This window comes from Podarcis tiliguerta (genome assembly GCF_965153285.1).
Source record: "Podarcis tiliguerta genome assembly, chromosome: 10".
In the NCBI taxonomy this organism is placed as follows: domain Eukaryota; kingdom Metazoa; phylum Chordata; class Lepidosauria; order Squamata; family Lacertidae; genus Podarcis; species Podarcis tiliguerta.
Genome location: NC_139543.1, coordinates 73,349,554 through 73,361,804, shown reverse-complemented (window position 1 = coordinate 73,361,804; position 12,251 = coordinate 73,349,554). Strand labels below are relative to the sequence as shown.

General features: G+C 56.3%; 2 protein-coding genes across 2 annotated transcripts in view; both read left to right on the top strand.

Moving 5' to 3' along the window:
* The window catches only part of LOC310659082 (uncharacterized protein), a 332,609-nt gene that overhangs the window by 187,598 nt on the left and 132,760 nt on the right, over positions 1-12,251 (top strand). The window lies entirely within an intron of this gene.
* Positions 1-12,251, top strand: part of SND1 (staphylococcal nuclease and tudor domain containing 1) — a 223,322-nt gene that overhangs the window by 111,441 nt on the left and 99,630 nt on the right. The window contains exons 13-14 of the mRNA XM_083401914.1: positions 4,459-4,569; positions 9,608-9,680. Coding sequence (XP_083258040.1) covers positions 4,459-4,569; positions 9,608-9,680 — 184 coding nt within the window. The remainder of the gene's footprint in view (positions 1-4,458; positions 4,570-9,607; positions 9,681-12,251) is intronic.

Here is a 12,251-nt window from a genome sequence, read left to right as displayed (position 1 = left end):
TAGGGCCGCGGGTGGCGCTGTGGTCTAAACCATTGAGCCTCTTGGGCTTGCCCATCAGAAGGTTGATGGTTCGAATCCCCGCAGTGATGGGGTGAGCTCCCATTGCTCGGTCCCAGCTCCTGCCAACCTAGCAGTTCAAAAGCACATCAAAGTGCAAGTAGATAAATAGGTGCCGCTCCGGCGGGAAGGTAAACGGTGTTTCCGTGCGCTGCTCTGGTTTGCTAGAAACGGCTTAGTCCTGCTGGCCACATGACCCGGAAGCTGTACGCCGGCTCCCTCGGCCAGTAAAGCGAGATGAGCACCGCAACCCCAGAGTCGTCCATGACTGGACCTAATTTTCAGGGGTCCCTTTACCTTTACCCAGTTGCTTAGAAAGTATTCCAAGTCTCTTTTAGTATTTTAACATTGGTCTGTTTTAAAGTAGGGTTGCCATTCCACCCCCCTCCCTCAGTTTTATGGTTTTATCTCTTTGTAAAACCCTTTGAGGGTTTTTTAAAACAATCCAGCAGTGTATAAATTTTATGAAATAAATAAAAACCAGCATTCAGAAATATAGTTTCTGCTGTTTGTGGAGGGCAGAGCGGAGCCACCCTGGCTACTAGCCTCTTCCAGGACTCTGTCCAGTCCTCATATAAAGCCATCCCAGGTTGGCGGCCATCACTGCCTCCTGTGGGAGGGAGTTCCATAGGTTAACGATGTGCTGTGTGAGGAAGGCAGGAAAGCAAGCCCGCAAGCGCCTGGCACCTGCCTTGGCTGTGCTCCTTGCCTCCCCCCACCCCAGGCAGCCGCTCCAGACCCCCCTCCCTTGCTGCTCCTCTTCTGCAATTCGCTTCCTATTAGATGCCTCGGCTGGCTGGCATCTGGCAAAGATGCGTCCGCCTCTGGGGAAGAGCCTGCCAGATGCTGAATGGCAGCACCCAGGCACAGAGCCCCCTCGGAGCAGCAGGGCAGGGGGGCGGGGCCAGAGGCAGAAAAGTGCGGGGCCATGAGCATCCATTTTTGCCTCTGGGCAGCAGGAGTGGTCCTGCAGGGCGTCATGTAAGCCTCTCTGCCCGAAAGCAAGAGGTCATATGAGGACGGGATGCAGGGCGGGGTGGGGGGTGCGAGGGGAGAGTTCTGAGGGCCAAGCAGAGCCCCCCTGAGGGTTGGACACCCCCCCCAGGTGGCATTTGAGCTCAGCTTTGCACAGAGCAGACCCACTGAAATTAATGGACGTGGCTAGCTTAGGGGGCTGGGCTAGATCGGCCCCCCCAAACCTGACCCTCCAGCTGTTTTGGGACCACAACTCCCATCATCCCTAGCTAACAGGACCAGTGGTCAGGGCTGATGGGAATCATAGTCCCAGAACATCTGGCGGGCCGAGTTGGGGGATGCCTGGGCTCAGTGATCCTCAGGGTCCCTTCCAGCTCCACCATTCTGTGATTCCAGGAATAGGTCTTCTCTTGAGTAAAACTGGGTGGCATTCCTCCCTGTGAGATTAGAAGGCAGTGAGAAGCGCTTTCTCCTCTCCTCACCCTCCTCCGTGCCCTGGTACCCCCAGGCAGTGCTCTTTGCAGCCCCTAAACTGCGCCTCTGCTCCTGGTCTGCAGCTGAGATAGGCTTGCTTGGAGGTGCCCCCACCCCGAGGGCACTGGGCCCACCCTTCCTGGGCAGGCAGGCTGCCCCGCACCTGGGAATTGGCTGCGGGAGGCTCCTCTGCCTCCCTGGCGCTTGTGCCCGGCTGGCCTTGGCGTGGCATAGCCCCTTTCGCGGGCGCAGAGCCCCTGGTGACTCCCCTGGCTGGCATGGCTTCCGTGGAGAGCTGGCTGCCTGCCAGGGATGTGCCTCGCTGCTTCCGGATGCTGCCTGCGGGGCTCTGATGCTGAATGGGGATACCTTGCCAGCATGCGCTGCCTCGCCCCCCCCCCACGGCTGCCCTTCTCCCCCTCTCCCTCTCCAAGCTTTGGCTCTGAGTGCCAGCACAAACACCAACCGACAACCTCGCCTGGCGAAGGCGAGAGGTGCCAAACTTCAGCGGGTGGCTTTGGGTGGGGCGGCAGGAGGCAAGGAGGGGGGGGGCACAGCTTCCCAAAGCAGAGCAGCCTTGGGGGCGCTTCCTTTCCTCTCTGGGGGGCTGCTGCTTGCAGCTGCCTTGTGGGGGAGGGCACCCCGTTCACATCCTTGGAGCTGCTCGTGATTCTTCCGCGCCGGGTGGGAGGCAGCTGCCAGGGAAGGTGGGCTCCGCGTGCCGCGGGTGCCCGGCAACTGCCTGCCTGAAATAGGAGGTGCGGCAGCGGTGGCTTATTCCTGGCTGCCTGGCATTTTGCGCGGTGCCTCTGCAGCTGCCTCTTCGCTTGGCAGCCGATTCCTCCTTTGCAGATCTTCCCCGCTCGTCTCCCCCATCTCTGCCCAGCCTATTTCTGGCTCTTCTCTTGCCCGCCCACCCCCTTGAGGCGGCGGCAGCAGCAGCAGCAGCTCCAGGCCGGCGGTTAGGGCCTCCTTCACGCGCTGGGATGTGGCGGGCGCTGGACTCATGCCAATCGCAGCAGAGGCAGAGAGGCTCCCAGCAGAGCAGCCGGAGGGTTGAGGCCCTTGCTGTGGGAGTTTGGCAGCTGAGCCCACAGTGCCAAGCCCTGCCTGCGCCTCCCAGGAGGGGCGCCCACATCTCTGGGAGCCCCCCAAGCCTGATGCCTGGCCGCTGGCTTCAAACGCACTAGAGCAGTTGGCATTCTTCGCTTTGAAGCCATCCCCACGTGGAGGGAAATAAATCGCCTTGCTCCACATACGCCTGCTTGGCCGCTGCGCTTGGCAGGGCTGGCACTGCCAGCTAATCCCTGTTCAGTGTAGGAAATCCATCTTTCTTTTTTATATATAATTTTTTATTAGTTTTTTTTAACATACCATTTTCAATAGCAATTAAACATATTTTTACATCTTATTCAAATTTCTTATTTTCCCTGTTACATTTAAAACTCATAACCAGTATCTCTATTCTTTATCTGCTTTGTAGCACTTCATATATTCCTCCTTACAAAACTTCTTGGAGTCCTACTAGCGTAATTTGTTGGCTACAATCGCTTTTCAAATAGTTCAAAGGAAATCCACCTTTCAGCCTGGCAAGTGCCTGCCCTGTGGAACTCCCTGCCTCTTGACATGAGGCAAACGCCTTTCCTGTCCTCTGCAAAGCATTCCTGACCCAGGTGCTTGCAAAGTTGATGGGAGTTTAAACCTGTTTCAGTCTTGTGACTTTCCCCGTGCTTTGCTGTTATTTTTTTCTTAGTAATTTTATTGCTTTATCGTTTTGTAAACTGCTTTGAGTTTGCTTTTAAAATAATAATCACACCGTGTATAAATTTTATGGGGGGGGGACACATAAATTAAAATGAGCAGGTAGGGCTTTTTCTGCGCCCCACCTCCCAGGGGGGAAACGGCAGCAGAAAAAGAGGGAAGCCCCAGGACCCTCCGCTTCCCCCCTCCCTGTCCTGCATGCAGGGGGTGCCCAGAGTGGGGGGTTCTGCAGAGTGAACAGAAATCCTGGGGTCTTTCAGCCACAGGTCTCCCCCCCCTTGGGGTCCCCCTGCTTCTAGGGGAACGATGACACGGATGAAAGGAAGTCCTTCTTCATGCAGCTCATAGTTAAACTACGGAACTCCCTCCCACAGCAGGCAGGGATGGAAACAGAGGCTGTTAGACCTTTAAAATACATCATTTGAGTTCCTTCGAAAGTTCCCCTCTTCCCTCGGATAGAAAAACATTATGCATTTGGCAAGTTTTTTTTTTTAAAAAGGTTTGCTTACAAATTCACCAAAGGTCAGATTCATGTGCTATTCCATTCAGCATTTAGAAAAAAATGCAGAGGCAGTAAGACTTGACTCAGTTTGATCCTGACTTGTTTTTAAGAGGTAATTTAATTATTGTTTGATTTTATACCAATGTTACGTATTTGATATTAGCCGCCCTGAGCCCAGTCTTGGCCAGGGAGGGCGGGATACAAATAAAAGATGATGATGATAATTTCAACGTGGTGAAAGTTCCTGAATCATTGGTATAGGAGCTCAAGAATGGCTACAGAGCCCCTCCATAAGCTCAGCACCCCAAGGCCCACCTCGCAGGGAGGGAGAGAGGGGTGGCAAGGCCTGGTCTCTGCAGGGTGAATCAGCTGGCGTGGTAGAGATTGGGTTTGGGCTGAGGGGTTTTCTACCGCTCCAGAGGAGAGACCCTGTACCAGTGGGTCCAAATTGTAAGGACTGAACATTAGGACGAACAGTGAAATGGCCTTCCTTCAAAGAAGGGGGACTCTGTTTCGTCGGAGGTTTTTAATCAGAGGTGGGGTGTCCATCTGTCATGGGTTCTGGATCTGTCATTCCTGCGTTGCAACGGGTTGGGCTAGATGGCTGCTGGGTGTCCCCTTCTAACCCTCCAATTCTGTGATTCCAGCTCCTGCCACTCACACCTTTTCCTCCTCTTTCTCTCTTGCAGCAACATCGCCGAAGCCTTGGTCAGCAAGGGCCTGGCCTCTGTCATCCGCTACCGACAGGACGATGACCAGCGGTCCTCGCACTACGATGAGCTGCTGGCGGCTGAGGCTCGGTGAGTGGGGGGGGGGCAGGAGAGAAGGGGGCCGAGGAGCGATGGGGGGGGGGGGCAAAGCAGTGCCTGGAAAGGACTTCCGGGCAATGGGGCTATGCTCACTGGACCTTTTCCGTGGCGGGGGGTGGGGGGAGATGGGGCAAGGAATGTGGAGGAAGGGGCAGCCCCGCTTGGCCCGGGAGTCAGGGGGTCTTCTACTCACTTCCCAAGGTAGCAGGGAGCCTCTTTGGGCTCTGATCCTGCCCAGGCGGCTGCCAGCTACCGGCGAGGGGCCACACCTCCCTGCTGCCCAGGGACAGGCTGCTCCGGCCACCAGCTGCGCTGCAGGTCCCTTGGAGGCCCGAGGGCGAATTCTGCCGCTCTTGGGAGGCTGAGGAGCAAAGGTCCCCTTTGCAGAGGCTCCCCCACTTTGCTCCTTGGGGCAGGCCAGCTGGGGAGGCCGGCGGCTGTGCCAGAGGAGGCCCCGAGCCGTGGGGCTAGCTGGGTTAGGGTGTGGGCATGTGATGCAGCCCAGTGCCAGGAAATCTGTTCCGCTGCATGGTCATTTCTTTTTATGCCACCTGTTGGCCACTCGGTCTCTTCTTAGCCTGGCGAAGAGGAGATAGAATAGCTGTCCTCCAATATCTCAAAGGCTGCCCCGTGAAAGAGGGAACAAGCTTGTTCCCGTGGCTTCATGGGAAAGGAGATTATAGCCGTCTCCCTTGGAAGGTGGTCAACTGCCCTGCCTTGGAGGTTTTTAAGCGGAGCCCGGATGGCCGTCTGTCATGGATGCTTCAGCTGAGATTCCTGCATTGAAGGGGGTCAGGCTGGATGACCTCCAGGGTCCCTTCCAGCTCTACAATCCTTGGATCCTATGATTCTCTAATATGAGGCAATGGAAATCCTGCTGCCATCCTGAGCCCCCTCTGCCTGCCGGCTCCTGGGAGTTGTCCGCCAAAAATGGCGGGTGTCCATAGAGGGGGCCTCTGAACCAAGCGCTCCTTGCTGGCCGCTCACGGCGCATGGACACAGAAGGAGAGAGGCTGCAGGATCAGGCCAGCGGCTCGTTAGGGAAGAAACCCACACGCAGGACTTGAACTCAAGAGCCCCCTTCTGTCCCGTGGGGCAGGAGGATCGACTGCCTCCAACTGTGGAGGGCAGAGCAGAGCCCTCTCCTGTGGGGCAGCAGGAGAAGAAGGCTTTTCCTGGGAGAGGGCTGGGTGGGGGGGTGGCATCGCAGGCTGGACTAGGGGCGAGTGGGGGTCAGGCTTCTCTGGGGCCGCTCAGACCAGCCTGGCAAGGTCTCTCGGTTGTAGCTGCTGTGCCTTGTCCTTTGCTCTTTTTGGGGGGTGGGGAGAGATCGGACCCTCCGTGGCCCCTTGCCCGCCTCTTCCGGAGAGCCCCTTCTTGCAGCCAGCAGCATGGCAAGCCCTTGTCAAGTGACGCAGGGGGGGCCGTGAATCTCTCTCTGCCTCCCCCCCCCCAGCCCTTATTAAGAGTCTGTCGGCCACCAATTAGCCGAGCCTTTTCGTTGACAGCTGGGCTGAAAACTTGCAAGCCTGCAGCAGAGAAGCGGGTGCCTCAGCCGAGCGCGGAAAAGAGCAAAGGCGGCACGGCTGGCGCCGGGGAGCGGGTGGGACCGCGAAGCCAATTAGCAGGCCGGCACCACGCAGCGTGGGCCCAGCCCTGACGGATGTTCCTCCGACGGGGGGAGGGAAGGGGAGCAGGAGAGAGCGGAGCCCCCTTGCCTGCCAGCCAGCCAGCCGTGAGGGGTGGGAGGAGGAGCCCAGTTGCTGAGCAGCCAGGGCGGGGCCACGCGAGGGGCAGGATGAGGCCCCCTGGGCTCCTCTGTGGGCCAGGCTGCCGGCCTGATGCAGGAAGGCAAAAGCACTTGCTCAGCGTTTTGGAGCGTGGCCTTCCTGTGGCCAGAGCGGCGTCGGGCCTCCTGGTGCCAACGTGATGCCCCCCTAGTCCAGCCTCCTATTCTCCCAGTGGGCAGCCATCTTCCCATTATGGCAGGGGTGCCCACATTTTTTTCCAAAAAGGGCCAAATTTGATGGAGTGAACATGTGTGAGGGCCGACCAAGGACATATACTGCTACGGGGGGGCGGATTAAATCAACCGGCAGGCCAGATTAGGCCCCTGAAATGGACTTTGGACATGCCTGCATTATGGGAAACCAGGATCCAAGCACAAGAGGAGCTCTCCCCTTCTGCCGTTTTCAGCACTGAATCCTGAGAGCCTCGCTTTGCGCCTGAGCATAGCGGATGAGCAAGTTTTTGGACCTCAGTCAGAGCGTGCGAAGAGCGCAGGGGTCGCGGGCAACTGGGAAGGTCGCTGGAAGGTTTGCCCTGGTCGCTCAGCTGCCCGCTCTCTGCGCCCCACCCCAGGGCTCTGTCCTGCTGCCCCCACAGACCTCGCTTTGCGCCTCCCCTTCCTCCTGGCAGAGGAAGACGGCCACAGAGCAAAGCAGCCCAGGATGCGAGCGACGCGATTGGCACGGCAGCTGCCCAAATGAGCTCAGCGTTGGCTGCGGCCGGCCTCTGCTGGGCTTCCGGGCGGAGGAGGGAGCGGGCTGCTCCTGTGCTTGGATCCTGCATGCAGGCTTCTTCCATCGGGGCTTCTGGCTGGCCGCTGTGAGAAGAGGGCCCCTCGGGCCTCATCCTGCTGCAGCTGGATGCCCTTAACTGTCACCTTGCCTCTCTCCCCCTTCAGCTGATGTCCTCGGCTGCCCCTTCTTGAGTGCATTTTCTTGTCCGGTATTCCAAGACGGGAAGGCCGGCCAGCCTGAGTGCCCTCCCTCCCCAAACCCAGCATTGTGCCGGCTGCCGGTGCCCCATTTATCCGCGGCCGGATTCAGCAGGCCGGCCGGCCAGCCCTCCGCAACAGAGCAGCCTGCTCAATGACTCCTCCACAAAGGCCCGGCGGGATCCCTGGCGCTCCCGCCGGAGTGTTTTGTGCGCCTCGGCTCGGCTGAACAAACGGCAGGCCCCGGCACGGGAGCAGCCATTGAGCGGGCCCAGCAGGGGCCGAGCGAGAGCCGGGCTCGGAGAATTGCAGAGCTGGAAGGGGACACGGGGGTCATCTAGTCCAGCCCCCTGCAAGGCGGGAATCGGAGCGGAAGACTCCCTTGACAGAGGGCCGCTTGACCTTTGCTGAAGGAGGCCATAGAATCTTGGGTCTGTATGCTTTGAAGGGACCCCCGGAGGTCATCCAGCCCAACCCCCCCACAATGCAGGAATCTCTCTGCTTAAAGCCCTCCAAGGAAGGAGAGTCGTTCCCCCTTTTGTCCAAACAGCTCTTCCCACCGGAACGGTCTTCCTTTCGGAGGACCCCAAGGTGCAGCAGAGAGCAAGGAGGATGGAGGGGATTGTGTGTGTGTCTGTTTCTAGGGGGGGGGGCAGGAGGGGGGGCTGCTGGTCTCAGAGCCTGATGGCGCCTCTCAGATTGCAAGCAGGCGGCGGCGGCAGCTCCTCTGCTTCAGGGAGGCTTGATAGGAAGAGGGAAATGCAATTAAAAGGAAAAGGTTAGCAGCTGGCCGTGATGGTGGAGAAGCTGTGGGAGGAACAGCCTGGCTGCAAATTGGAAATCCCTCTGCTCTCTCCACCCCCCCCCCAAGATTCCTGAGATGGTGCTTCTGTAAGAGAGGGGAGAGCTCTTGGCGAGCCTCTTATAGGAGAAGGGGGGGGCCCTGTGGGGCAGGGGAGCTGCAGGAGGAAGGTGCATCAAGGTGGGGAGGGGGCCAGAAGTTTCTCTCTCTGCCTCATCACACCAGGCCTCGTGGACGTCCCAGGAAGCCAAATGTGGGACCATTTGGGGCAGGTCGAAGGAGGCGCAGAGTTGAACCGCAGAGGCAGGGATGGCCACCAACTTGAGTGGCTTTAGAAGAGGAGGAGGCAAATTCAGAGAGGAGGAGGGGGTTCTGGGGGCCACTAGAGGTCCCGGGCCCTAAGGAAGTCAGACTATCCTCCCCCAGGGCCTTCTCAGTGATGGCTCCGACCTGGTGGAATGCTCTGTCCCATGAGACCAGGGCCCTGCAGGATTTAACCTCCTTCCTCAGGGCCTGTAAGACAGAACTATTCCACCTGGCTTTCAATTGGAACTTAGCCTCATCTTCTATTCCCCTACCTTCCCTCCCTCTCCTCTTTTTATGAAAATCACCCGCTCTGGGATCCCACAGCTAATTCTCCCCCGGTCTCCTCGCTGGCCCAAAGAGGACTAATTTAGCCAGCTAGCCCTGGTGATCATCTAATGTTTATTGGATGGATTTTCCCCCTAAACTATTTTTTTATTTTATTGTTATTCACGTTTCATACCATATTTTATGCTGGGTTTTATTGTAGCATCAATTAAGTGTTTTAAAATTGGTATTAGCCACCCTGAGCCCGGTTTCCTGAACCGGGAAGGGTGGGGTATAAATAAAAAAATGTTATTATTATTATTTATTATTGTCAGGGTTGCTATGCTCTCTCCCCCCCCCCATCATTTTCTGGAAGCCACGGGGGGGGGGGGGCTGCTCTTGTGCTTGGATCCTCCTTGCTGGTCTTGCAGAGGTGATTGTTGAGAGCAAGACGCTGGACTAACTGGGCCTCTGCATGCAGGAATCACAGCCAAAGCATCGCTTCCAGGTGGCCATCCCACCGCCGCTTAGAAACCTCCAAGGAAGGCTTTTCAAAACCCTCCTGGCAAGGGGTTGTCCTCTGATGCCCAGAGTTGGGGAGCCTTTTGGAGGTGGGGGGGGGGTCTTTTGCCTGGGGCCAGGGCTGGGGCGCCCCATGTTCCTGCAAAGTTGCAGGAGAATGAACACATCATTTTCAAGAGAAACCTGGTTTCCCTGAGAACAGAGCTGCTCATTGCATGCTTTTCATTTCAGTCTCTTGTGCCATTAAGGCCAGGAGGAATTTCTGGCTGCTTTTGAGTCTCCAGGTACAGAGGGAAAAGCCGTTTGAGGGAGCTCCAGGCTTCTGGGCCCAGGGCTGCTTCTCGGCAGAAGGGGGCTCCTCCCGGCCTGCCCCTCCACCTCCTTTGACCATCTGATTGCTTCCCCCCAAAAAACAGGGCGATAAAGAACGGGAAAGGACTGCACAGCAAGAAGGAGGTCCCGATCCACCGGGTGGCCGACATCTCTGGGGTAAGGAAGGCAGAGAAGCAGATCCCATCAGTGTCCTTGCGTGCTTGTTTTTTGTTTAAAAAAGAAGGGCAATGTGTAGAACCGTAGAATTGTAGAGTTGGAAGGGACCACGAAGGCCATCTAGTCCAACCCGCTGCAATGCAGGAATCTTTTTGCCCATGACCCTGAGATTCAGAGTCTCTTGCTCTCCTGAGCTCCCTCTTAGAAACTCTGCCTAAGTGGAGGGAGAGGCCTAGGTTTTCCGCTGGGGTCTCCAGAGTCCCGTTCTCGGCCCTCCAGGTGAAAGCTTTGGAAAGGCGCTTGGTCTTGGCCTGGAAATGGGCGCCTGCCTCCCTCCCTCCCTTCCCAGGCCGGCAGCTTCCAAGGAGCTTCATGGATGCGGCTTGGCCAAAGGCAAGGCTGAGGGTCGCCACTGGGAGGTGTTTGTTCTCGTTCTCTCTCTCCCCTTCTCACCACGGGCCCAGCGCCTGTCTCCAGAATCTCCCGAGGGGTCAGGCCGTTTCCCATGCCCATTTCCCCCCTCCAAGCAAAGACCCCCAAAGTGAAACTCAGCAGCCCTGCTTGGTTCTGAAAGAGAAATGGAAAGGGTGGTGTGTGTGTGTGTGTGTGTGTGTGTGTGTGTGTAGAGCAGGGGCCAGCAAACGTTTTCAGCAGGGGGCCGGTCCACTATCCCTCAGACCTTGTGGGGGGCCGGACTATATTTTGGGAGGAAAAAAGAACGAATTCCTATGCCCCACAAATAATCCAGAGATGCATTTTAAACAAAAGCACACCTTCTAATCATGTAAAAACACCAGGCAGGCCCCACAAATAACCCAGAGATGATTTTTAAATAAAAGGACACATTCTACTCATGTAAAAACACGCTGATTCCTGGACTGTCCACAGGCCAGATTTAGAAGGCGATTGGGCCACATTCGGCCCCCGGGCTTTAGGTTGCCTACCCGTGGTGGGGAGAGAGAGAGAGAAAGAGAGAGATGCATGCTGGGAAACCGATAGGCTTTTCATCAGCCATCGACCTGACGCCACCAGGAGGGAAGCCTCCTCAGCATCCGTTGTCCCCCCGACTGAGAAGACAGGAAAAGTTCTCCACGCAGCTGCAAATTCAGCACCTCAGGAGCAAAACTGCCCTTCCCGATCCCGCCAGCACTCCGTGGGGACATTTGCGTTGCTTCTGGACTTGGGCTGTCGAGATCAGCATCCTTGCGGGGAGCTGGACGCCCTGGCGATAGGGGGGTCTGCTTGCCACAGCGTCCTTGGAAGTTTCGCAGTGCTCTCTGCAAGCAGCCTTGCCACAGGCTCCCGAGAAAGTCGAGGGAAGAGAGGAAGAGAGCCTCTGGTGGGTGAGGAATGGGCAGCGCTTCTTTGCATGTATAGGTGGCAACGGCCGCACACATGTTATTATCCCAGAGACGGAAGGAGGAAACATTCCCGACCAGGGAAGAACGGCAAACCAAGTTGACGGACTCCGCCGAAATGGCCAAATCAACTGGGAAGCTCAGGGACCAAGAAGACAAGAACATTAAGAAGAGAATGGGAGAAAATTATAATTAGGAGACCATTGTAAGCAGATGGAAAAATTATAATTAGGAGACCATTGTAAGCAGGATTTTAATCACACTTGTAAAGTGACAAAAACTATGGACAATTTAGATGGATAAGAAATGGGGATAAAGGATTGATATGCAGTTGTAATTATTGACACGAGGACCCCTGAATATGGGGGGGGGGGGAGTCTTGTGATTCAGAGCAATCTCTTCATGCGGATTTTTAATTGACTTTGTTGTAAGTTTATATTTTCTAAAATCAAATTAAAAGCATTTTAGAAAAGGAACGGGCAAAGCTTCCGGGAGCAGACAGCGGGAATAACTGGACGGTTCTCCAAAGGGAGAGGAGTAGGAAGTGGGGCCCCCCAAGGACTGCCGTTGGGCCCTGAGCTTTGTTCCTGCAGGATCTAGAGCGAGGAGCAGGGAGGTGACCAGGTTTGCTGATGGCAGCAGATCGTTCCAGGTTGTTGGAACAAAAAGAGATTGCCAAGAGCTGCCAAGAGGACCTTTCCAAACAGAGTGGATGGGCAGTAAATCCTTGTGAAGCGATGCGCGTTGGAGCAAAAATATATATCTTAATTTCACATATACGCTCGGTGGCACTGACCCACCACGGACGACACCTGGCGATTGCAGCAGAGAGCTCCGTGAAGGTGCTGCAGTTGGGAAAAGGCAAATTCCACGCTGGGGAGCCTCAGGAAGAGAATTGAAAATAAAACCGCCAATATCATGGCACCGTTAGAAAAGGCTCTGGAATCCCCTGCCACTTGACTCGCCTTGAAAGGACTATCGCTGAGTTGGAAAAGATTCACGGAAGGACACCCAAATTGATCGGGGTGGGGGGCGGGGGTGGGACTGCCCTGTGAAGAAAGGTCCCAGGGTTTGGGACTTTGCAGTTTAGCGAGGAATAGGCAACGTGATAGAAACTGCCTGGCCTGGAGAAAGTGGAGAGAGAAAAGGGTTTCCTTCCTCTCTCATAGACGTCCAACGAAGCTGGATTCAAGACAGAGAAAAGAAAGAACTT